The sequence below is a fragment of the Rhinoderma darwinii genome, chromosome 4 (genome assembly GCF_050947455.1).
Source record: "Rhinoderma darwinii isolate aRhiDar2 chromosome 4, aRhiDar2.hap1, whole genome shotgun sequence".
NCBI classification, from domain to species: domain Eukaryota; kingdom Metazoa; phylum Chordata; class Amphibia; order Anura; family Rhinodermatidae; genus Rhinoderma; species Rhinoderma darwinii.
This window is the reverse complement of record NC_134690.1, coordinates 323,699,874-323,727,771: the sequence shown is the minus strand read 5'-3', so window position 1 is coordinate 323,727,771 and position 27,898 is coordinate 323,699,874. Positions and strand designations below refer to the sequence as shown.

At 42.2% G+C, this 27,898-nt stretch overlaps 1 protein-coding gene across 2 annotated transcripts in view; it reads right to left on the bottom strand.

Moving 5' to 3' along the window:
- HNRNPLL (heterogeneous nuclear ribonucleoprotein L like) overlaps positions 1-27,898 on the bottom strand; it is a 162,758-nt gene that overhangs the window by 112,758 nt on the left and 22,102 nt on the right. For both annotated transcript variants that reach the window (XM_075862799.1, XM_075862800.1), the window contains exon 2: positions 10,211-10,329. In XM_075862799.1, the coding sequence (XP_075718914.1) occupies positions 10,211-10,329 (119 nt within the window). The remainder of the gene's footprint in view (positions 1-10,210; positions 10,330-27,898) is intronic.

The following is a 27,898-nucleotide window of genomic DNA, read 5'->3' as shown; positions in this document are numbered from 1 at the left end:
TTCCGGATTGACAGAGGACGCCATCTTTTCCTGCATATCAAGAGCCATGCAAGCTCAGATGGGGGAAATAAGCTCCAAGATAGCCGCTGTACACCAAGATTTACACAAAGTGGGGGCGCATATGCAGGCTATTGAGACTAAAATGACCTCCGTCACTGCAAGAGTTAACCAGAATACTAGATTTATGGAGGATCTGCAGGAGCAATTGGAGGAGGCGAACACCAGAATTGAGGATCTGGAAAACCGATCCCGACGCTATAACTTCAGGATCAGAGGGGTCCCGGAATCTCAGACGGAGGTACCGGCGGTGGTTCGTATGCTACTCACTACCTTGATACCTGATATATCGGAATCACATATGGAAATTGACCGGGCCCATAGAGCATTGACGGCCATGAGGAGGGATGGACTTCCCAGAGATATTATAGTGAAACTCCACTATTATTCGATTAAGGAGAAGGTGATGGAAAGAGCTAGGAAGCTTCCGGTGATCACCATTTGTAATACAGCGGTCCAGATATTTGCTGATTTGGCTCCCCAAACCATTCAAAAAAGGCGGATGCTTCGCCCTATCCTGCAGACCCTCAAACACCATGCTATCCCATACCGGTGGGCATTTCCATTTCGTCTCCTTTTCATGCGCAATAACAGGCAATATGGCTTCTCTACGCTACAGGAGGGAGAGGATCTGCTGAGGGACTTACATATTCTACCACCCCAGGATAAGTCTAGCTCCTCCCGACTCCCCATACAGGATCCCCCGTTGTCACCAATATGGCGTACCCAAGGAGGCCGTCCAGAGTTACCTCGGGAACAGAGGGTGGAATCTCGTCGGCAACAATTGAATCCGACATGACGGAAAGGAGGCCGAATATAGAAGCAGATAGTTTCTTTTTCTTTCTTTTTCTTTATTCTTCATATCGGCCGGAGATGTCTTCAAGCAACACTGATGCTGAGTTTCAGCCGGATACCGCCAGTTGCAGTTCTCAGCGGACTGGGAGCCGGGGATCCATACGTTGGCGTGGATGAGGGGATTTCTTTGGTTTCTCTGGACTCCCACTTATAGTAATGAAAATTTGTTTATAAGCTGACCCGAAAAAGGCGAGGAAGGTTCTTGATGGGTCAAGGTCGCAGTGAGTTGGTACTCTGGCTATAGATATGTTTGTTTTAACCCCTTCCCCCTGCTGGCATTCTGGGCCCTAATGTCCAAGCCATTTTTTAGATTTTTCCATTGTCACATTCGAAGAGCTGTAACTTTTTTATTTTTGCGTCGGCATAGCTGTATAAGGTCTTGTTTTTTGCGGGACGACTTGCAGTTTTTATTGGTACCATTTGAGAGTAGATGCGACTTTTTGATCACTTTCTATCACATTTTTTTTAAGTCAGGATTAACAGAAAACAGCAAATTTTTCCATTGTTTTTCATTTTATTTTTTACGGCGTTCACAGTGCGGGTTAAATAATGTAACAGCTTTATAGTCGGGGTCGTTACGGATGCGGCGATACCAAATATGTGTAACTTTTTTGCTTTATTGTAGTTTTTTTTAATAGTAAGGCATTTTGTAAGGGGAAAAGCTGGGTTTTTCTTTTTTTTCACTTTTTTTTTAAATTAACTTTATTAAACTTTTTTTACTAGTCCCACTAGGGGACTTCCCTATCCTCCGATCGCTATTATAATACACTGCAATACTTTTGTATTGCAGTGTATTACTGCCTGTCCGTTTAAAACGGACAGGCATCTGCTAGGTCATGCCTGCGGCATGATCTAGCAGGCATTCGCTGCAGGCAGACCTGGGGGTCTTTATTAGACCCCCGGCTGCCATAGAAGACACAGACACTCGGCGATTTTATCGCCGGGTGTCAGTGAGATGAGAGGGAGCTCCCTCCCTCTCTCCAAAACCATTCAGATGCGGTGCTCGCTATTGTGCACCGCATCTGAAGGGTTAAACAGGTGAGATCGATACTAATATCGATCTCACCCGGCAGAGCAGGGACGCCCCCAGCCCTCAGCTGCTTCTGGCAGCTGAGAGCAGGGAGATTTCACGGCTCCCTGCTCTGTTTACTTTATTCTAATGCAGCGACGTAGTTTGGCGGCGCTCTAGAATAAAGCCCACTAATGACCTGCCGTAAAAAGACGTATCGGCGGTCATTAAGGGGTTAAAAATATGAAAGTTTGCTTTACCTTATACTTAACATGTGAATGCCTATTATGCTCAGAGTTGATATAGGTTAAGGGGTTGAATGTCTGGGTATATATTTTCGGAAATGCTGTGCCTTCACGACGGTCTGCTGCCCCCCTGTTAGCAGTCTTTTCTTGACTGCCTAGTCCAGACATGGGCAAACTACGGCCCGCGGGCCACATACGGCCCGTTAGGCTTTTTAATCCGGCCCGCCGAACTTGTCCAAATAATAGTAAAAACCTCCCTTAACGCCGAAGGACGGATATATCCGTCCTCAGCAGCTGCTAGTTCGCGCAGGACGACGGATATATCCGTCCTGTGATCGCGCGGGTACTGACAGTTTACCCACGCGATCAGCGGCAGGAGCACGGCTGTTATACACAGCCTGGCTCCTGCTGCAACTGCCGGAATCGAAGCACGCGCCGATTCCGGCAGTTTAACCCATTAAATGCCGCTGTCAACAGTGACAGCGGCATTTAATGTGTTTGACAGAGGGGGGAACTCCCTCTGTCTCCCGATCGGCGCCCCCGCAAACAAATCGCGGGTCGCCGTCGGGTTTCCATGACAGCCGGGGGTCTAACAAAGACCCCCAGGTCTGTCTTCAGCATCTGCCTGTTAGGCGATGCCAGAGGCATGACCTAACAGGTTGCCTGTCAGTTTTACACTGACAGGCAATAATGCTTTGGTATACGAAGTATACCAAAGCATTATATATGCGATCGGCATATCGCATAGTGAAGTCCCCTGGTGGGACTAAAAAAAAAAAAGTAAAACCGTTAAATAAAGTTTGTGAAAAAAAAAATAAAAAAAATTACAGTCAAAGTCAAATAAAACTACTTTTTTGCCCCAAAAAGTGGTTTTATTTAATAAAACGGTCAAAACAAATCACACATACACATATATGGTATCCCCGCGATCGTAACAACTTGACCAATAAAATGAACACATTAATTAAACCGCCGGATGAACAGCGTCCAAAGAAAACGCAAAAAACAACGGCAAAATTCTCTCTTTTCTCCCATTCCCCCCATAAAAAATAAAATAAAAGTTCATCTATAAGTCCTATGTACCCCAAAATAGTACTAATGAAAACTACACATTGTCCCGCAAAAATCAATCCCACGTACGGCCACATTGCCGGAAAAATAAAAAAATTACGCCTCTTGGAACGCGGCGATGCAAAAACAAGTAATTTTTTTCTAAAAGGGTTTTTATTGTGCAAACGTAGAAAAAACATATAAAACCTTTACACATTTGGTATCCCTGTAATCGTGCCGACCCATAGAATAAAGTTAACATGTTATTTACGCTGCATAGTAAACGGCGTAAATTTATAACGTGAAAATTAATGCTGGAATAGCTGCTTATTTTCAATTCTCTCCTAAAATAAAGTTAATAAAAGTTAATCAATATGTTATAAGCATCTAAAAATGGTGCAATTACAAAATACAACTCGTCCCGGAAAAAACAAGCCCTTATACGGCTATGTCGACGTAATAAAAAAAAAGTTAGGGTATGTGCACACACACTAATTACGTCCGTAATTGACGGACGTATTTCGGCCGCAAGTCCCGGACCGAACACAGTGCAGGGAGCCGGGCTCCTAGCATCATACTTATGTACGATGCTAGGAGTCCCTGCCTCGCTGCAGGACAACTGTCCCGTACTGAAACCATGATTACACTACGGGACAGTTGTCCTGCAGCGAGGCAGGGACTCCTAGCATCGTATATAAGTATGATGCTAGGAGCCCGGCTCCCTGCACCGAGTTCGGTCCGGGACTTGCGGCCGAAATACGTCCGTCAATTACGGACGTAAATAGTGTGTGTGCACATACCCTGACGACTCTTGGAATGCGACCATGAAAAAACAAAAAATAATCCTTGGTCATTAACGTGCAAAATGGCCCTGTCATTAAGGGGTTAATGTGGCGCGTATTTCTCTTTATTTCACTTTAATTTTCACTTCGTTTCACGTCACCATTAAAGGAACAGTGTCATGGCAAATAATTTTTTTTATATGTTAAAGATGTTAGTGCTTTAATAAAAACGTTTTTATTCATTTGTGTGTTTGTGTTTTACTTTTTCTTATTTTTACACTTTTTCTTCCCTATGGGGGCTGCCATTTTTTGTTCCATTTCTGTGTGTGTCGATTAACGACACACACAGACATGGAGTACGGCAGCCACAGTCCCATAGGGACTGTGAACGGCTCCCGTCCCATTCACGTCCGTGTACGGCGTCTGTGTGGGAACTGCGCATGCGCCGCTCCCACACAGTCCTATTCGAAATTGGCGTCGTCCGGCGCCATTTTCCTGTGGACCGGAAGTCGCGGCCGGACTGTAATATTACTACTTCCGGTCGCGGCTTCCGGACTTGTGCACATGGAACAGCGGCAGCAAAGGGAGCGGACGGCCGGAGGGAGCCGCGGCGGCAGGAGCAGGTAAGACATTTCAATGTATGTTAGTGTTTGTGTGTGTTTACTACTGTATGTAAACCTACTACACTGTGGGTTACCTCAAAAAATGGCGACACACAGTGTAGGAGGTTAAACCTTTCAAACCCCTCGTTTATCCCGGCACTAGCCAGGATAAAGGAGGGGGGGATGCTGAGAGCTCACTAGAGCGAGGGCTTTTAACCCAATGTTGCAATGCTGCAATTTTGGGAACTAGCTCCATCTAGTGACCAAAAATGGGTAGTATTATAAATTAGAATTAATTTATAATATTTCCTGACTATTTCCTGACTCGTGAAAAAAATAAAAAAAATTTGAACCATGTTTAATCACCCACACACTAAATGTTTAATTTTTAAAAAAAAAACATGTTTTTCTGGTAACACCATGCCTTTAAGCCCTTCGGTTTTCAAAGAGTACAATATCAGCCGTCACTTTGCCACGAAGCATGCAAACTATGCTAGCAAGCAGTCAACACAAGAACGGGCGGCTACTGCTCAGAGGTTGGCAGCTAATTTACAGAGTCAACAGAACTTTTTTCTTGATAAATCACAGTGCGTATGTTATTTTAATCTATTTACATTTCCTCCTCCCAGTATCTGCGAAATAGTATGTAAATGCCATATCTTGCATATTCCTTGAGACAAATTTATTAACTGATAAGGGCTATTTTTCACATTTGAAAGACAGTTAATAAATTGGGTTGTAGTGTTCTTACTGTGCTATGAGGTTTGCACACACTACATTTAATGCTTTAGTATATCCGGCCCAAACACTCCCTCCAAATGCTCCTGGCCCGGCCCCTCTGTCAAATTTTAGAACCCATTGTGGCCCGCGAGTCAAAAAGTTTGCCCACCCCTGGCCTAGTCGGTAGACTATGTTCGGTACTATTGATACTTTGTGTCTGTCCTATTTTTGTTCTGTCTTTTACCCCCTTCCCTTTCCCGTCTTTCCTATTTCTGACCTTTGTCTCTATGGCTGGATCCCAATCAGCACATGGTTCTACCTCCTGCTCTATGATGGCGGCCATGGAATCTGCTAAAACCTTTAGCTTACTCACACATAATGTGCAGGGCCTTAATTCCCCGATCAAGCGTCGAAAAGCTTTCTTGTATTATAAATCCTCTCATGTTGATATACTATTTTTACAGGAAACGCATTTTTCTACCTCTTCTGCTCCATCGTACTTTCATAGACATTACTCACAAAAATTTTTGGCTAGTGCCTCTACTAAGCACAGGGGAGTGGGCATATGGTTGTCTCGGTCGGTCCCGTTTACACCTCACAACACGATCTCTGACCCGGATGGCAGGTACATCCTGGTCTCGGGTCTGTTACATGAATCTCCAATAACCTTTATTAACTACTATGCCCCGAACTCCAATCAACCGGCGTTCTTCCAAGGCATGTGGCGCAAGCTCCACTCATCGATAGAGGGCCCGATAATTATGGGTGGGGATTCTAATATCGCCTTGGACGCGTCCATGGATAAATCCCACGCATCCAGGGTGCGACTTATACCTCCTACGTCAACCAGCATACAAGTAGCACGTTTCTTCCATTCGGTGGATGTTATAGACGTCTGGCGGGATTTTAACCCCACAGCAAGGGATTATACTTATTTCTCCTCAGCCCATAATATTCACACCCGTATTGATCATGTTATGATGTCAACTAGCTTACTCCCTAAGGTCACGGATACTAGGATTTTGGCTACACCCTGGTCTGATCATGACCCGATTGTGGTTCGGCTGTCAGATTTATGTGGGAGACCGCCTATCTCCTCTTGGAGATTGAATGAGTCACTACTATCGGATCAGGAGATAGTTAAAGAAATCCAAAGGGATTTGGACACATATTTTCTACTTAATAAAGCACCAGACACCTCAATTATGTCCAATTGGGCGGCTCACAAAGCAGTGATTAGGGGGAAATTCATTCAGATAGCCTCGCGTAATAAGAAACGGTTGAAGGAGGTTCTGGCGTTAAAGGAGAGGAAGTTTGCGGATCTGTCTAAGCAATTTAAAATAGACCCTTCGGCAGATATTAAAGCAAAGTTAGCGGAAGCTAGAACTGAATTAAATTTATGTCTGACAAGTTGGGCGGAAAAAAGTCTGCGTTGGTCACAACATAAGTTTTTTTCACAAGGGGATAAAACTGGAACATTACTCTCTAGACGTCTCACGCCCCGATTTAACACCTCAACACCACCGAAATTGCGATTGGCGGATGGATCTTTATCACAGAATCCCACAAAAGTTGTAAAGGCCTTTCAGGATTTTTATTCAGCTTTGTACTCAGCACCACCTCAGTTTGATAAAAATAAGGCTAAGGTCTTGCTGGAAAAAACATTCCCTACTAAACTTTCCCAAGGGGATAGAGAAACACTGGATGCTGAATTTAGTTTGGAGGAGGTATTGGATGTTATTAAAAATCTGAAGGCTCACAAAGCCCCGGGGCCAGATGGGTTTTCCTCAGGTTATTACAAACACTTTAGGGAGGTCTTGGCCCCGCACATGGTTGAACTGTTCAATGCTTATCGGGAGGGTAATAATTTGCCTCCTTTTTCGAATTTAGCTTACATACATCTTATTCCCAAGCCTCATAAGGATCATACAGATCAGGCCAACTATCGCCCGATATCCCTGCTCGATGTAGATCTTAAGATTATGACAAAAATTCTGGCGGTTAGATTGAACTCCTTCCTCGCCACATATATACATAAGGACCAGGCGGGATTTATACCCCTCCGCCAGGCGGAGGACCAGACGAGACGGGCTGTGGACATTATCTCAGCTGTTCGTTCAGGGTGGGATGGTACTTTCGGACGTCAAAGTATGTTATTAAGCCTTGACCTTCAGAAAGCTTTTGACTCGCTATCCTGGGACTATTTGTTTTATGTCCTTGAGAGAATGGGCTTCGGTTCAGGTTTTTTGTCTATTCTTAAGATCTTATATTGTCTTCCTACAGCAAAAATAAATTCTAGGGGATTTATGTCGGGAGCTTTTCCAATATGCAGAGGAACGCGACAGGGGTGCCCACTATCACCTTCCCTGTTTGCACTGGCTATTGAGCCGTTGGCCAACCTCATACGAAATTCTCCCGACATTAGGGGGGTGAAGGTGGGAGGAGTAGAACATAAATGTGCCTTGTTTGCGGATGACATTCTGCTTTTCATATCGACACCTCTCACATCCTTGCCGAATCTTTTTCATATTCTTGATCAGTTTGGCAAGCTGTCCGGGCTTAAGGTCAACCACTCCAAGTCGGTGGCAATGAATCTTACATTGCCAATCGGGGTAGTGAAGCTCCTAAGACTTAACTTTGATTTTCATTGGGATGCACGTAGATTGACGTATTTAGGTATTAAATTGACGCCCACCATAGAGTCCCTCTACGAGGACAACTTCCCTCCACTTTTTCAACAAATAGCTACAGATCTCACTAGATGGTCCCCTCTTAATCTCTCATGGTTTGGTCGCATTGCCTCCATCAAAATGACGATCTTGCCCAGATTGCTATATTATTTTCGCACGCTCCCTATTGTGGTCCCTCAGAAGGCGCTTAGACAAATCCAAGGGCTCATCATGTCGTTCATATGGGGTTCTAAAAGACCGAGAATACAGAGACAAACTTTATTTACCCCTAAAACTGCGGGGGGTCTGGGGGTTCCCAATATCCAACAATACTATCATGCAGCACGTCTGGCGCAATTTACAAATATGTATGCGAGACCATACTGCCCCCAGTGGACGCAAATTGAAACGGCCGCATGTACCAGTTTCCCGCTGGAAACGTTACTGTGGATGGAGTCCTCGGACAGGCCTCCGGTTCTCTCCCCTGTGCTTTCTCAGATGTTACAGCTGTGGGACTCGCTTAGAAAGAGATTTCATATTAAAATCACCCCATAATCCGCTCATGACCATCACGGGTAATTCTGCCTTTCCTCCGGGTCTGCATAGAATGGAATTCCGGTGGTGGCTCAATAAGGGGTTTTACAGGATTAAGGACTTCTTTATAGGGGGGGACATCAGAACTTTGGATTACTTTAAGGACTCACACTCGATGCCCCCATCGGAGCATTTTAGATACATCCAGATACATCATTTCTTGTTGGATTGGAAATCCAGGAGGGGGGACATCAGTACATTGACCACTTTTGAACGGCTGTGCTGGCTGTCTGGCATACGACGTAAAATATCCACGATATATTCCGATCTGGTTACTCCGGAAGGTAAACTCCCTTACATGACTCGATGGGAACACGATTTAGGTACGGGAGTGGAATTGGAGCAGTGGCGGGAGATGGCTTGTACGACCTCGAAACTATCTATCAATACATCCTTGGTGGAAGCGGGTTATAAGGTATTAATGAGATGGTATATGGTCCCTACTCGTATAGCTCGGTTTAACCCATTGGTGGATAAGCACTGCTTTAGACAATGTGGCGCGGAGGGTACACTAATGCATATTCTATGGGAGTGTCCAATGGTTGCCACCTTTTGGAACCAGGTATACCAGCTTATTAACACAGTGACCCAAGTCAAACCCCCCAGGGATGTGATTACGGCTCTGCTATGCGGTCCTATTCCGGAGGTTAGGGCCCCCGCACGTAAATTTCTCCGATATGTGTTTCTGGCAGCTAAAATAACTATTGCTAGGGCTTGGCGAACACCCACGTTGTCTATGGATATGTTGATAGCTAAGATTTCATGGATAATGGTTAACGACCGCCTAACACATCTGCTGGCGGGTACATTAGACAAATTTGATGCCATTTGGGACCCATGGAGGAATCACACATTTTCGTGAATACATAGAGATGGTTAGGAAACCCTTCTACCCTACACCTTTCCTTCCCCCCCTCCTTATCCTTCTTTTGATTATTGTGTGTGTTTTGGTTTTGTTTTTTTCTTTCTTTCTTTCTCTTATCTTTCTTCCATAGAGGCCATGTTAAGGTACTCTATAAAGTAATGTGATGTCAAGGATAGTTACCTATGTTAGCAATGAATACATTTATATACTATATATTTGGCAGGAGTGTTGACATCATGACTGGTATATAATGTGAGATTTATTGGAGACCATGTTGGTCTAATACTTTGTTTAATTGTATTACTGAAATGCAAAAGTTGAGACTCTGCGAGTCTGTGTTATTATTATATTATTACTTTACAAAACTGTTTAATAAAAAACTATTGAAAACAGAAAATGTGAGAAATCTAAAGTAGACCTATTGGGGATGTTAATTAGCAACAATTTTGTGTGTTATAACTGCCTATCTTACAAGCAGATACATTTAAATTTAGAAAAATGCAAATTTTTGCAATTTTTCGCTAAACTTTGGTGTTTTTCACAATTAAAATACTGAACGTATCGAGCAAAGTTTGCCAGTAACAAAGTCCAATGTGTCACGAGAAAACAATCTCAGAATCGTTTGGATAGGTAAAAGCATTCCGACGTTACCACAAAGTAACACGTCAGATTTGAATAATGAGACTGTCAGGAAGGTCAAAAATGGCCAAAGCAGGAAGGGTCAACCATAGTTTACTTTATAAATACAAATATGTAACCTACCATATGGTGCCAAATTTAGAGAGCGCCTCCACCAGGTCAGCTTCCACCACAGACTCACAGAGCCCTCGAACATGAACTACTGGAGAGACTGAAACTTTGTGATGGTTTCCACCTCCATCCTGTAGATAACACGAAAACAGAATTAGGGAATTTAAAAAGCAAAAAAAAAATCCTTTTACAAAACCCATTTATTTGCTTACACCCTAAATATACACACACTATTAATATTGTACTCTCTATTCACTATCAATATCTTTTAACTAGGTGTATCATGTCATTTCATTGATCCTAATTTTTGCCCTGTCAATCTATTTACATCTCACTTCTAGGCTCTTAAGAGTACTGCGCTAAGAAATCTATAGTTAGCATTATGGCAACAGCTCTTTTCTGGGACCATTATCACCTTTGACACATACTAGAAGCCAGGAGTGCACAAAAAAAATAAAAAAAAATAAAAAGCGGTGAGTGGCCCACAATCCCCTGCAAAACTTGGCAGATCTTCTGCTTCAAGGTCATCATTGAGCAGCATCAGAGACTTTCAGATGCCCTGTTGAAACAGGCTTTACTGAAATCGGATGTGATATCACCAGGACATATAATCCCTTTTCCATTCATTTTAATGGAGGAGAGTACAGAATGGTAGAAAACCGTTATTAAACAAGGTAAGTAAATGACCATCCACGTTAAACAAATAAAAGCGCTCCCACTGAAGTAGTCTGGACTGTATAGTGGCACTCTACTGATATGCTCAAACTATATCTGAAGACCTAGAATTGTTTTCCAGGGTGACATTTAAAGGAGACCTGTCACCTTCTCCTGACTTGTTTATTTTAGTATGTACATGAAATAACGATTCTGGAACATCTTTTCTTAGAACTATACAATGTGCTGTTCATCTGTTATTTCTCCCAGAAATGTATGAATCAATTGACAACTGGGCATTACCATTCCCCTTGTCAAAGAAAGGGTGCCCCTATGCAGTCTCACCTATCATCACTAATTGGGCCATGTCAGTCTGGTAACAACTTTTAGGAGGAATAATAGAGGATCAGTACAATGCAGCACAGTTTTAGAAGTGTGAGATATTCTCTGGACAACAATATTCCTCCTGATCTCCTTGGTTCATAAATAGAATGCCAGGAATACAGGGAGACTCACCCAAGCAGAGCTAGAAGAGGGATTGTAACTGCAGCTTTATATTCCAATATCTTTAACAGAAAATGCTCATTAATAGGTTTTGCTAAGGCCAATCCATTTTTGTTAGAAGGGTCCTCCGATAAGCTAGTCACAGAATGCCACAACGCTGGGACCCCCTGCGATTAGTTGGAAAGTTTAATTCCACTGCAGGGCCACCACATGGAAAGCGAAGCATTACAAGGTGTCCATGGAAATAAACTGAAAATTGATTGTCTAAACCAGACATCACCAGAAACACTGTGGATTAGCAGGATTTATCAAAAGGTAAGTATAAACATTCCAAAACAAAAATGTAAATCTTTACATCCTTACTCTCATACTAAAATAGCATTGTAGGTATAACTGCAAACAGTAAACGTGGCATGCAGCTAGTTATCACAATATGTATGTTTGTCCAGGATACACAAGCACCAGGTATCGAGGACTTGAAACGGATATGGTTCTTTTCATAGTTTGTTCTCTAGGTTTGCAGAGCAGTAAATATTGTAGCCATCTTCGTGTTCTCAAAACTACTTCACATTTCGGCTTCCTGCCACTCAGACGTTCATTATTTGAAAAGACGGTACGTCACGGAACAAGTATGCAGAACTGATTTAATCTAAAAGCAATTACTTTGAGAAGAAAAAACAAATATTTGCCATGCTTTCAAAATGAAATGTTTGCCAGTGGTCATTGAAAAAACAAAAAAAATACACATATTACCTTATCGTATACAAATAGCTTTATTCAGACAAGTACTTTCCAGTTTGTAGCCAAATTACTACTCTATATTAGAGAATCACTTGGAGAGCAATTTCTGTTTGTTTAACCCCGTAACGACCAAGGACGAAAATGAACGTCATGGTCGGGTGCTAGTTCCCGCACCATGACGTTCATTTTCGTCCGCATTTCAAACTGTCACTCTGTGTAAACACAGAGTGACAGGCGCGCGCTGACAGCTGTCCTAGACAGCTGGGACATCAGTCTCGCCGGACAGCGGACCATCGCCGCTGCTTTAGGCAGTTAACCCCTTAAGTGCGGCGACGGATTGCCGTCAACGCATTTAAGTGGTTTGAAGCACATCAGCAGCCCCCACGAAGTGATCGTGGGGGCTACCGATGCTTGTCACGGCAATCGGAGGTCAGATAATGACCTCCGGGTTGCCATGTACGGAAGCCTCGGAGGAACAGCCTCCGGCCGTTCCTCCTCTGCTTCCTGTCAGTGTGACAGTCACGTCACAATGATAGTTAGAGTACATTACACTACGTGTGTAGTGTAATGTACTCTAGCAGCGATCAAAGCTGCAAGACTAAGTGTCCCCTAGTGGGACAAGTTAAAAAGGTAAAAAAAAAGTAATAAAAATGTTTTAAAAAAAGTGTAAAAATAAGAGTTATAAGTTCTATAAACACTAAATGCTTTTTCCCCTATAATAAGACTTTTATTATAGAAAAAAAATGAACACGTTAAAAAAGTACACATATTTGGTATCACCGCGTTCGTAACGACCCCAACTATAAAACTCTAATGTTATTTTTCCCGCACGATGAACACCCCAAAAAAAAAAAAATCAATAAAAAACGACAACAGAATCGCAATTTTTTTGGTCACCACCGCTCCCTAAATAAAGAATAAAAAGTGATCAAAAAGTCGCATGTACCCGAAAATAGTACCAATAAAAACTTCTATCCGTCCCGCAAAAAACAAGCCCTTACACAGCTTTTTTGACTAAAATATTAAAAAAATTACGGCTCAGAATATGGCGACAGAAATTTTTTGTTTTTATAAATAAGTCATTTTATTGTGCAAACGCTAAAAAAAAAAGGACCAAACCTATATACATATGGTATCGCCGTAATCGTACCAACCCGCAGAATAAAGTAAAAATGTCACCTATAGCGTACGGTGAGCGCCGCAAAAAGAAAACCTAAAAAAACGGTGTCAGAATTCCTGTTTTTTGCTCAGGATTGCAAAAAAATTGAATAAAAAGTGATCAAAAAAAAAATCACATGTACCCCAAAATGGTACCAATGAAAACGACAGATTGTCCCGCAACAAATAAGCCCTCACGCAGCTCTATTGATGGAAAAATAAAGAAGTTATGGCTCTTGGAAAGCGGGGAGTGAAAATCTAAAAGGAGGCAAAAAAATGGATCAGTCCTGAAAGGGTTAATTCATTTCTAATGAAAAAACTTTTGACCACATGTGGGGTATTTCCGTACTCGGGAGAAATTGCTTTATAAAAAATGGTTGTTTTTTTCCTCCTTTATCCCTTGTGAAAATGAGAAAATGCAACATTTTAGTGGAAAAAAATGTTGATATTAATTTTCGCGCCCTAATTCCAGTAAACTCTGCAAAAGACCCGTGGGGTGTAAATGCTCACTATACCCCTAGAAAAATTCCTTGAAGGTTTTTCCAAAATGGGGTCACTTTTGGTGGGTTTCCACTGTTTTGGTCCCTCCAGTGCATTGCAAATGCGACATGGCACCGAAAACCATTCCAGCAAAATCATAAATCCAAATGGCGCTCCTTCCCTTCTGAGCCTTGCTGTTGGTCCAAACAGCAGTTTATTACCACATACGGGGTATTGTCGTAATCGGGAGACATTGCTTTACAAATGTTGGGGTGCATTTTCTTCGTTATTCCTTGTAAATAATAAAAATTTCTATGTTGTTTCAGAAAAAAAGTACATTTTAATTTTTACAGACTAAGGCCTCATGCACACGACCGTATTTTTTCCCACCCGTAAATACGGGTCCGGTGTCACACGTATTCCACCCGTTTTGCACAAGTATTTACGAACCCGTGCCCGTAAATATGGGTCCGGTGTCACCCGTATTCCACCCGTATTTACGGGCACGTTTTTGGCGCCAAAATAGCACTGCACTAATCGGCAGCCCCTTCTCTCTATCAGTGCAGCATAGAGAGAAGGGACAGCCTTTTCTGTAATAAAAGTTAAAGAAATTCATACTTACCCGGCCGTTGTCTTGGTGACGCGTCCCTCTCTTCACATCCAGCCCGACATCCCTGGATGACGCGGCAGTCCATGTGACCGCTGCAGCCTGTGATTGACCTGTGATTGGCTGCAGCAGTCACATGGCCTGAAACGTCATCCAGGACGTCAGGCCGGATGTCGAGAGGGACGAGTCACCAAGGCAACGGGCGGGAGACCGGACTGGAGGAAGCAGGAAGTTGTCGGTAAGTATGAAAGTCTTTTATTTTTATTTTTTACAGGTTTATACTGATCGGTAGTCACTGTCCAGGGTGCTGAAAGAGTTACTGCCGATCAGTTAACTCTTTCAGCTCCCTGGACAGTGACTATTTACTGACGTCGCTTAGCAACGCTGCCGTAATGACGGGTGCACACATGTAGCCACCCGTCATTACGAGAGCTCCATAGACTTCTATGGACTGTCCGTGCCGTTATTACGGCCTGAAATAGGACATGTTCTATCTTTTTCAACGGCACGGGCACCTTCCCGTGAGAAAACAGGAAGGCACCCGTCGCCTATAGAAGTCTATGAGCCCGTTATTACGGGTCGTAATTACGTCCCGTAATAACGGGAGTTTTTACGGTCGTGTGCATGAGGCCTAATTCCAATATATTTAGCGAAAAACCTGTGTGGTCAAAATGCTAACTATACCCCTAGATAAATACCTTAAGGGGTCTAGTTTTCGAAATGGGGTAGTTTATGGGGAGTTTCTATCGTTCTGGCAGCTCAAAGCCTCTCCAAATGTACAGTGGGGCCTAAAACATTTTCAAGCAAAATATGAGTCCTGAAAGCCTCCGGGTGCTCCCTTCCTTTGGGGCCGTGCCGTGTGTCCAGACAGCGCATTAGGGCCACAATGTTGGTATTTTTAAAAACCGGAGAAACAGGGTGATAGATTTTGTGGTGTGTTTCTTCATTCTCATGGTCGCTTTACAAAGAAATTGGTCTTCAAACTGATACTTTTATGAAAAAAAGTGAAATTATTTTTTTTTTCACCTGCTATGTATTAAATTTAGCAAAAAACTGTGGGGTCAAAATACTTACTATACCCCTAGGTAAATACCTTAAGGGGTCTAGTTTTCTAAATGGGGTCATTTGTGGGAGTTTCCATCACTCTGAGACCTATGAGCCTCTGAAAACCTGGCTTGGTGCAGGAAAACAAAATGTACTTCAAAATTTATAAACTTATTATTCAATTTGTAAGTCCTCTAAATTGCTGAAAATGTATTTTTCAAAAGTGCTGCCAAAATAGAGTAAAGAGATAGAAATATATATTTTGTTAAAAAAAATTGTACAGTATGTATGTACATATGTGACATATTGCAGTTAAAAATAGGGGAAAATGGTAATTTTTACAAAATTTCTTCCATTTTTCTATTTTTTAATTAATTTCCGCAAATCGTATCAGTCTACTTTTACCACTAAAATAAAGTACAACATGTGACGAAAAAACAAGGTCAGAATTACTTGGATATTCAAAACTTTCACAGAGTTATTCTCTGATAAAGTCAGACATACCAGATTTGACAAATCTGGCTTGGTCATTAAGGTACAAACATGCCCGGTCATTAAGGGGTTAAGAATTAAACCTATACCAGTACAGGGCAAAGAATTACATTTCCTTGTCCCTAACCCACTGACGGCAGAACAGTTGCTATTTATGACAGTCTTTATTCTGTGAATTACCTTCTCACAAGAGCGGTCACAATCTACGGATGGTTACTGAAAACGTACCACTTCCGACAAGCATATAAAATAGTCACACGCGGGAGATTTTGTTCTAGAAATCTGATAAAATCAGCTCCATAGATCTGAATGTGGTGGATCCTCCTACAGCAGGTGCATGGACTTCTGAAAGTTCAGTTTAGATGAATGGAACGGATTTTCAGTTACAGAAATAACTACCACAAGATATGCCACGTGTGAGTTTACCCCAGCCTGAGCTTCCGAGTTCTCCTAGCCAGTATTCTAACACGGCCTCCACCTGGCATGTCTAGAATGGCTTCTTTCCCCCTGACTTTTTGTATGCATTTCCTATTGCTTATAGATTGTAAGCTTGTATGGTCAGGGCTCCTACCTAATGTATCTTGTAAATTCTGTTTCACTTGTCTATGCCGCACTGCCTTTTGTAATAGTTACAATATATTACCCCAATATTGTTCTCCGTAAAGTACTGCAGAAGCTGATGGCACCAAATAAATAATTCACAGCATGCAGTTGGATGTAAACTACGCTTCTATTCCTCTGATGGCACCTGCAGAAAAACAGTGTGAAAATTCCCCCACCCCCTTAAAATATGAGTGATTTCAATGATAAACCAGGCTCCATGCACACCACTGTTTTATGTCCATGTGCAATCCGTTCAACGGATAGCACACAGACCCATTAATTTCTAATGGCCCCATGTACAACACCATGATTTCCACTGATCAGAGTGCAGGCCGTGATACAGAGCTGCAAAACTCAGCAGCTCCTATTGTCACCCATTCAAGTCAAACCTATGGAACACACAGAACGGCATTGGAGGACACACTGACCACAAAAAACGGACAATGGATCCGTTGTTTATAGGCCGCAAAATACAAACAGTGATGTTTGGATTTTGCTCTCATCGGGCTTGGTGGACTAAGTGGTTTGTGTAATAAGTGGAGTTATTAAACCAGAGTTGAAAAGTGTAATTAAAGTCCCTGTAAGTACTATTCTTTTCCTTTTTCGATTGTTCAGTTTTTTTGTAACTGGGATAATGGATAACAAGATCGGAGGTTTTCTTCAGTGCACATTTTGCCATATGTATGTACGACTCAAGCCGGAAATCCAGGGTGAATACCTCTGTGGCAGATGTGAGCATGTTGTTCACCTGGAAGCTCGCATTAGAGATCTGGAGGAGCAAAATGCAGCACTGAGGGCGATAGACAATCTTGACTGGAGCATGCGGCTCACTGAGCAAGCAGTTAGTGGGGTAAACATGGAGGGTGAAGACATGGGTCAGCAGGATCAGGCAAGTAGCTAGGTTATTGTAGTTAGAGGCAGTAGAGAGGGATCCAAGAAAAGGTAGGCCAATCCGGTTTCTGTTCCAAGCAAAATTGCCAAATTGGGTGATGATGCGAGGGTGTCGGTCTCAGAAATGGCAGCCCTAGTGGATACTGATCTCCCTAACAGCCAGGAGAACCGCCCAGCTAGTATGCGGCAGGATGGTAACACAGGTAAGGTAAGACAATTGGTAGTTGTAGGGGATTCCATAATCAGGAAGACGGATAGAATAATTTGTCACCAAGACCACCTCAACCAAATGATTTGCGGTCTCCCTGGTGCCATGGCGGCATGTGGTGGAATGGGTGGATAAATTACTGGGAGGGGCTAGTGATAATCCAGCTGTCGTGGTCCATGTGGGAACCAATGACAGAATACATGGTAGGTGGAAGAACCTTAAGAATAATTTTAAATAACTAGGCTACAAGCTGAAGGGATAGACCTCCAAGGTTGTATTCTCAGGAATACTGCCTGTGCCATGTGCATCACAGGAAAGACAGCGGGGGATCAGGGAGTTAAATGCATGGCTGAAGTCTTGGTCCAGAGGAGAAGGCTTTGGGTTCCTAGAGCACTGGGCTGACTTTTCATTAGGGTGCAAACTGTATTCTGCAGATTTTCACCTAAATGGAAGGGGGTCCGCTGTGCTGGGGGAAAGAATTCTAGCAGGAGGTCAATGTAGAAAAATAAAGGGGTAGTTAGGTTAGAGAGGGGTCAGACTATCGGTGGGGGGGGGGGACGACGACAGTGGGGAGAGCACTAGGCAACAGATAAAAAGATCTCCTTAATTACAAAACATTGGAAATAAAAATGCCAAATCACATTTCTGATACCTACATAGCAATTTGAAATGCAAGTTTAAGTGTATGTTCACAAATGGCAGAAGTCTAGTAAGCAAAACGGGGGAGCTGGAGGCCTCGGTACTGGAGGAACATATTGATATAGTTGGTGTTGAGGAAAAATGGCTAGACTCTTCTCACGACTGGGCTGTAAATCTACAGGGTTTTATACGGTTTCGGAAAGACAAGGCGAATAGGAAAGGTGGTGATGTATGTCTGTCTGTCTGTATGTATGTATGTATGTGAGAAGTGATCTGAAGGAAAGTGTGAAAGACAATAGTGGGTGAAGATTGTGAGGAGGTTGAAACCTTGTTGGTGGAATTACAAAGGGAAGTAAACACTGAAAAAAAATATTTTGGTGTAATCTATAGACCCCCCAATATAACGGAGGAGATGGAAGGTCAGCTATATAAACAGATGGAGCGGGCTGCGCAGGCTGGTACTGTAGTGATAATAGGAGATTTTAATTACCGGGATATTAATTGGTGTCATGGTTCGGCTTCAACTGCCAAGGGGAGACATTTCCTCAACTTCTTGCAGGAAAGTTTTATCGCCCAGTTTGTGGAAGACCCGACTAGAGGTCTGTTGTATCTGGTAATTTCTAATAATGCAGAGCTTGTTGGAAACGTCAATGTTCGCGAAAACCTCTAATATTGATCACAATATAGTTGCATTTTACATATACTGTAAAAAACAAACACAAGCTGGGAGGGCAAAAACACTTAATTTGAATAAGGCCAATTTCCCCAGGATAGGGGCAGCAATTCAGGATATAGACTGGGAAGAACTAATGTCAAATAAAGGGACAAATGATAAATGGGAGACATTAAAATCTACTTTGTATAATTATAGCGCAAACTTTATCCCTATAGGTAACAAGTTTAAAGGACTAAAATTAAACTCCACATGGCTTACACCTTCTGTAAAAAGGACAATACATGACAAAAAAAGGGCATTTGAAAAATACAAGTCTGAGGGTACAGTTGTAGCCTTTGTAGGTTACAAAGAGCTTAATAAAATCTGCAAAAAAATAAAAATCAGTAAAAATACAAAACGAAAGGCAGGAGGCCAATGATCATAAAACAAATCCCCCAAAAATCTTCAAGTACATAAAATTGAAGAAACTAAGGTCTGAACATGTGGGACCCCTAAATAGAGGTAATGGAGAGTTGGTCACAGGTGATCAAGAGAAGGCAGAGTTACTAAATGGGTTATTTAGCTCTGTATATACAACAGAAGAAAGAGCAGCTGATGTAGCCCCTGCCAGTGATGTTAACCCCTTAATGACCGGGCCATTTTGCACGTTAATGACCAAGGATTTTTATTTTTTTTTCATGGTCGCATTCCAAGAGTCGTAACTTTTTTTTTTTTTAATTCCGTCGACATAGCCGTATAAGGGCTTGTTTTTTGCTGGACGAGTTGTATTTTGTAATTGTACCATTTTTAGATGCTTATAATATATGGATTAACTTTTATTAACTTTATTTTCGGAGAGAATTGAAAATAAGCAGCTATTCCAGCATTAATTTTCACGTTATAAATTTACGCCGTTTACTATGCAGCGTACGATTAGTGATACCAAATATGTAAAGGTTTTATATGTTTTCCTACGTTTGCACAATAAAAAGTCTTTTAGAAAAAAATTACTTGCTTTTGCATCGCCGCATTCCAAAAGCCGTAATTTTTTTATTTTTCCGTCGATGTGGCTGTATGTGGGCTTGATTTTTGCAGGCCAATGTGTAGTTTTCATTAGTACTATTTTGGGGTACATAGGACTTATAGATTAAATTTTATTTTAGTTTTTTATGGGGGGGAATGGGAGAAAATAATTTTGCCGTTGTTTTTTGCGGGTTTTTTTGGACGTCGTTCATCCGGCGGTTTAATTAATGTGTTAATTTTATTGGTCAAGTTGTTACGATCGCGGGGATACCATATATATGTGTATGTGTTATTTGTTTTGACACTTACTAAATAAAACCACTTTCTGGGCAAAAAAAAGTAGTTTTATTAGATTTTTTTTTTTTCCCACAAACTTTAACAGATTGACTTTTTTTTAATTTTTTTTTATTTTATTTTTTAAGTCCCACCAGGGGACTTCACTATGGGATCTGTTGATCGCATATATAATGCTTTGATATACTTAGTATACCAAAGCATTATTGCCGGTCAGTGTAAAACTGACAGGCAACCTGTTAGGTCATGCCTCCGGCATCGCCTAACAGGCATTTGCTGAAGACAGACCTGGGGGTCTTTGTTAGGCCCCCGAATGTCATGGAAACCCGACGGCGACCCACGGTTTGCCAGGGCGATGATGGGGTGACAGAGGGAGCTCCCTCCCTCTGTCAAACACATTAGATGCCGCTGTCACTATTGACAGCAGCATTTAATGGGTTAAACTGCCGGAATCGGAGCGCGCTTCGATTCCAGAAGTTGCAGCAGGAGCCAGGCTGTGTATAACAGCCGTGCTCCTGCCGCTGATCACGTGGGTAGAGTGGCAGTACCCGCACCATCACAGGACGGATATATCCGTCCTCCTGCGCGAACTAGCAGCTGCTGACGACGGATATATCCGTCCTTCGGCGTTAAGGAGTTAATACATCAATTAATATAATGAATATAGATATGGTCCAAGCGAAGTTAAATAGAATAAACGTGTACAAGCCTCTGGGACCAGATGGGTTACACCCAAGAGTTCTTACAGAACATAGTTCAGTTATTTCTATGCACCTCTTGATATTATTCAGAGATTCCCTAGTGACTGTTATAGTGCCAAGGGATTGGCGCAGGGCAAATGTCGTGCCTATTTTCAAAAAGGGCTCTAGGCCTTCCCTGGGTAATTATAGACCAGTTAGCTTAACATCAATCGTGGGGAAAATGTTTGAGGAGCTATTGACGGACTATATACAGGAGAACGTGACAAAAAAAAAATAAAAAATAGTATTTATAAGTGACAGCCAGCACGGTTTTACTAAGGACAGAAGTTGTCAAACCAACCCAAAATTGTTATTATGAAGAGGTGAGCAGAAGCCTAGACAGAGAGGCCGCTGTGGATTTAGTGTTTTTGGACTACACTGTACCTCATAGACGTACAATGGGTAAATTAAGGACCATAGGTTTAGAAAGTATAGTTTGTAACTGGATTGAAAATTGGCTCAAGGACCGAATCCAGAGAGTTCTGGTCAACGATTCCAACTCTGAATGGTCCCCGGTTATAAGTGATGTACCCCAGGGTCCCGTGCTGGGACCACTATTATTCAACTTACTAATTATATAGATGGGATTAATAGCGCTTTCTATTTTTCGCAGAGGACACCAAGCTATGTAGTATTGTTCAGTTTATGAAAGGTGTAAATTACAAACGGATTTGGACATGCTAAGCGATAGGGCATTCACTTGGCAAATTAAGTTTAACGTAGATAAATGTAAAGTTATGCATCTGGGTACCAACAATCTGAATGCATCATATCTCTTAAAGGGAATGTGTCGCTAGAATTTTTTTTTTTTGTTTAGATTCTAATTTATAACATTTCCATGTGCTGGTCACTAGAGGGAGCAGTTCCCAAATTTGCAGCATGGTCAATGTGGTAAAGCAACCTCATTGCTTTATGCTGCAAATTTGGGGTAGACACACTCTCCTCTAGTGTCCTCACACAATCCCCCCTCCCTTCGTTCTGGCTAGTGCCAGGAGAAGGAGGGGTTTGAATCTTCAAACCTCCTACACTGTGTGCCCCCATTTTCTGAGCGACTGCACAGTGTAGGAGGATTAGATACAGCGCTCAGCAGACAGTATAACACGAACATAAATTACCTGCTCCTGCCGCCGTTGCCGCCTCCGCTCCTATTATTTGCGTCTTCGCTTCCTTGATTATATGGCCGGAAGCCGCGGCCGGAAGTCGTCATCTTACTCTCCGGCAGCGGCTTCCGGTCCACATGAACATGGCGCCGGATTTCGCTCTGCTAACAAGCTTCGTTTTGATCTGTGTAGGAGCGGCGCATGCGCCGTTCCCACACAGACGGCGTACACTTCTCTCCATTCATACTCCGCACAGCGTGATCTCTTGAGATCACGCTGTGCTATCACATACACCCACATTAACTGTACTGAAGTGTCGAGAGTGAATAGACATTGCCTCCAGCCAGGACGCGACGTCTATTCATACTCCCGACACTTCTGTAAAGAGAGTGTGGGACTTAATCACAGCACAGCGTGATATCGCGAGATCACACTATGCTGTGTGAGTAAGTCCCACAAAAACTTTACCGAAGAGTCTGGAGTGTGCATAGACAACGCGTCCTGGCTGGAGGCAATGTCTATTTACTCTCAAGACACTTCAGTACAGTTAATGTGGGTGTATGTGATCGCACAGCGTGATCTCGTGAGATCACGCTGTGCTGAGTACAAATGGACATGAATGGAGAGAAGTGTATGATGCGGATTGGTCAGCGTCATACACTTCTCTTTACAACGCCCACTTGGTGAAAAGGTAGAAAACGGCCAGTAGTCTATTAAGAAATTAATTTGCATAAATCTAAAATTGCTCATAACTTGCTAAAAAATGATAGTTTTTCAAAATAAAAACCACTAGCGCTAATCAGATTATGTAGGAGATAGGGCACTTCTAATGTGGTGACAGAGTCTCTTTAATGTTTATAATGAAATTCCCTAATATAATGGTTGATCTAGAGCTTTATTTTCATTTCTGTACATCAGAAGCACAAAGGCTAAGGCCACATCTCACGGAATCTAGATAATCACCCAGAATGTTTATGCTCTTCCACTTCATCTCATCGGATCTGGAAATAAAAGGCTAGATAGTCAACTATATCAAAGTACAGTGAGCGGCAAGGAGAGTGAACAAAACAGAGCTATGCTTATTACACCATCCCTATAGGATCCATCCTTTATTAACTCTACATTGATTCATATGATAAACAAGTGCTAGCGTTAAAACGGTTTATATCTCATGGACACAAGGCCAAATTAACACAACGTTTTATTCTGAAGCATTTATTTTTATTTTTTGTGGTGGAAAAACGCAACACCTGGTTTGGCTTTCCATAAAGGAAGTTTTAAGAACATATCTAAGAATTGCTTCTTAACCCCTTAAAGGGAATGTGTTGCCAGAAAAACATGTTGTTTTTTTTAAATTAAACATTTAGTGTGTAGGTGATTAAACATCGTTCAAATTTTTTATTTTTTTTTCACGAGTCAGGAAATATTATAAATTAGATTCTAATTTATAATATTTCCCATTGCTGGTCACTAGATGGAGCTATTCCCAAAATTGCAGCATTGCAAAATTGGGTAAAAAGCCCTCGCTCTAGTGAGCTCTCAGCATCCCCCCCCTCCTTTATCCTGGCTAGTGCCGGGATAAACGAGGGGTTTGAACGGTCTAACCGTAGAAGGTTAACATACAATAGTAAACGTACACAAACACGAACATACATTGAAATCTCTTACCTGCTCCTGCCGCCGCGGCTCCCTCCGGCCCGTCCGCTGCCGCTGGTCCAAGTGCACAAGTCCGGAAGCCGCGACCGGAAGTAGTAATATTACTGTCCGGCCGCGACTTCCGGTCCACAGGAAAATGGCGCCGGACGGCGCCAATTTCAAATTGGACTGTGTGGGAGCGGCGCATGCGCAGTTCCCACACAGACGGCGTACACAGAAGTGGATGGGACGGGAGCCGTTCGCAGTCCCTATGGGACTGTGGCTGCCGTATTCCATGTCTGTATGTGTCGTTAATCGACACATACAGAAATGGAACAAAAAATGGCAGCCCCCATAGGGAAGAAAAAGTGTAAAAATAAGAAAAAGTAAAAAACACAAACACACAAATAACTATAAACGTTTTTAATAAAGCACTAACATCTTTAACGTATGAAAAATAAATTTGTGATGACACTGTTCCTTTAAGGACACAGCCTGTTTTGGCCTTAAGGACACAGCCTATTTTTTCAAATCTGACATGTGTCACTTTATGTTGTAATAACACCGGAATGCTTTCACCTAGCCAAGCGATTACGAGATTGTTTTCTCGTGACATATTGTACTTTATGTTAGTGAAAAAATTTGGTCGATAAATTCAGTATTTATTTGTGAAAAACACCATAATTTAGAGAAAATTTGTGAAAATTAGCATTTTTCTAAATTTAAATGTATCTGCTTGTAAGACACACAAAATAGTTACTAGTTAACATTTCCCATATGTCTACTTTATGTTTGCATCGTTTTTTGAACGTCCTTTTATTTTTCTAGGACGTTACAAGGCTTAGAACTTTAGCAGCAATTTCTCACATTTTCAAGAAAATTTCAAAAGGCTATTTTTACAGGCAACAGTTCAGTTCTGAAGTGGCTTTGAGGGCCTTATATATTAGAAAGTCCCCATAAATCACCCCATTTTAAAAAATGCACCACTCAAAGTATTCAAAACAGCATTCAAAAAGTTTCTTAACCCTTTATGCGTTTCACTGGAATTAAAAGCAAAATAGATGTGAAATTTACTAATTTCGTTTTTTTTTGCCAAAATTCATTTGGAATAAAAAAAAAAAATTGTACCACGGAAGGTTTTAGCCAAGAATTGCAACTTAATATTTATTACCCTGATTCTACAGTTTTTAGAAACATCCCACGTGTGGCCCTAGTGTCCTCTTGGACTGAAACACACACCTCAGAAGCAAAGAAGCACCTAGAGGATTTTGGGGCCTCCTTTTTTTTAGAATATATTTTAGGCACCATGTCAGGTTTGAAGAGGTCTTGTGGTGCCAAAACAGTGGAGAGCCACCAAAAGTGACCCCATTTTGGAAACTACACCCCTAAGGGAATTTATTGAGGGGTGTAGTTAGCATTTTAATCCCACAGGTTTTTTGCTAAATTTATTGGAAAAAGTCTGTAAAATTGAAAATCCACCTTTTTTCTGAAAAAAACATAGAATTTTTTAATTTTTCCAAGGAATAAAGGAGAAAAAGAACCCCAGCGTTTATATAAAGCACTTTCTCCCGATTACTCCATATGTGGTAATAAACTGCTGTTTGGAACCACGGCAGGGCTCAGAAGGGATTGGATTGGATTATGGAGCACAAATTTTGCTGGAATGATTTTCGGTGCCATGTCATGTTTGTAACGTCCTGGAGGGACCAGAACAGTGTAAAACCCCCAAAAGTGCCCCCATTTTGGAAACTACACCCCTCAAGGAATTTTCCTAGTGGTACAGTTAGAATTTTGACCCAACAGGTTTTTTGCAGAATTTAGTGGAATTTGGCCGTGAATATGAAATTTTTTCTGAGAAAACGTAGAAATTTTTAATTTTTACTAGGAATAAAGGAGAAAAAGAACCCCAAAATTTGTAAAGCAACTTCTCCCGATTACGGGAATACCCCATATGTGGTATTAAATTGCTGTTTGGACCCACGACAGGGTTCAGAAGAGAAGTAGCGCTATTTGAAGCTCAGATTTGTCTCGAATGGTTTTCGGGTGCCATGTCGCGTTTGCAGAGCTACTGAGGACAGTGGAAACCCCTAGGAAGTGACCCCATTTTGTAAACTACACTCCTTGAGGAATTTATTTAGGGGTGTAGTGAGCATTTTGACTCGAACGGTGCTTCTTAGAAGTTGTAAACACTGGGCCGTGAAAATGCAGAATTTAATTTTCTCCAATAAAGCTTCTCCTGCTTTATCCTCAAATTTTTCTTTTATACAATGGTAATAAAAAATAATAAAAAAGCACCCCAAAATTTGTTGTGCAATTTCTCCGGATAAGGCCAATACCCCATATGTGGCCATTAAAGGACCAGTGTCACGAAAAAAAAAAATTTACATCAATTTTCTTTTAGTGTTTTATTAAAAAAATGTTTATTTATTTGTGTGTTTGTGTTTTACTTTTTTTTTTCACTTTTTCTTGTCCATGGGGGCTGCCATTTTTTTTTTGCATCTCTGTATGTGTCGATTAACGACACATACAGACATGGAATACGGCACAAACAGTCCCATAGTGAATGCGAACGGGGCCCGTTCCATCCACTATGCTGTACGCCGTCTGTGTGGGAACGGCGCATGCGCCGCTCCCACACAGTCCAAATTGAACTGTGCGACGTCTGGCGCATTTTCTTGTGGACCGGAAGTCGCGGCCGGACAGTAAGATTACTACTTCCGGTCGCGGCTTCCGGACTTGTGCACTTGGAGCGGAGGTAGCAGACGGAGCGGACAGACCGGAGGGAGCGGCGGCGGCAGGAGCAGGTAAGTTTGGTCTGTGTATGTACATGTTTTACTGTATGTTAACCTACTACACTGTGTGTTAGCTCAAAAAATGGCAACACAGTGTAGGAGGTTTGACCGTTCAATCCCCCTCGTTTCTCCAGGCACTAGCCAGGATAAAGGAGGGGGGATTCTGGGAGCTCACTAGAGCGAGTGAGTTTTCTCAAATTTTGCAGCATAAAAGCAATGTGGTTGCTTTACCACATGCAATGCTGCAATTTTGGGAATTACTCCATCTAGTGACCAGCGCTGGGAAATGTTATAAATTAGAATCTAATTTATAATATTTCCTGACACGTGAAAAAATTAGAACAATGTTTAATCACCTATACACGAACTAAAAAAAAAAAAAAATTTTCTAGCGACACATTACCTTTAACTGCTGCCTGGGCACACTGTAGGGCTCAGAAGGGAAGGCCTACCTTATGTTTGCAGAGGCTCCAGAGGGGAATTTAAGAAATCAATGACATGACATCACATCCATTCCATTTGAGTAGTAAAAATTAGATTTAACGAATATCAGCAGAGGTGTGATAAAAACGGAAGCATTCTCCGATGCAGAGGCCTGGTTTAGAGGGGCAGGTCATACAGTAGCGAGTGGCGTCTTTCCTAATCCCTCTGCTTGAGCAAACGCGACACATTTTCTGGGGGGGTTTTGTTTTTTTTCCGTGGGGGGTGAGTACTCCCAGGAAATGCTGGCGAGGTATTATTCTGGAGATCCCAGAAGTGCTGCTACCTTCATTGCTGCCCTCTGCTTCGTGGTACAGTAGGGCTGCAGTACCTGGTCCAAAAGATCCACCCCTCCCATGAATTGGTTATAGTCCTGGATGCACACAGGCTTGATGGTCTGCTCTGTGGCTCCTCTGACTGGAACTGGGGTGGATCGATTAGCATGGAGTGTGGTCAAAATAAAGACAACACGCTGGTCTTTATATTTAACAAGCATCAAATTTTCGGAGCAAACAGCCCTGCTTTCCCCACGGCGCATTGTCTAATCTATAAAGGACTTGGGGAGACCCTTTTGATTTCGCCGAATTGTGCCACATGCTAGTGTGCCCCTGGCAGAAAGGCACCTCAGGAGGGGGACGTTATTGTAAAAATTGTCCACATACAAGTGGTATCCTTGGTCTAGTATGGGGTGGAGCAAATCCCATACTATCCTCCCACTTATTCCCAGGACAGGGCGACAGTTTGGTGGCTCGATCTTTGAATCCTTCCCTTCATATACACGAAAGCTCAGTGTATACCCAGACACACTTTCACAGGCCTTATACAGCTTCACGCCATACCTAGCCCTTTTATTGGGCAGGTACTGGCGGAAGTGTAATCTGCCTTTAAAGTGGACTAGGGTTTCGTCCACTGCAAGGCATTTTTGGGGCGTATAGACCTGACTGAATTTTAAGTTGTAGC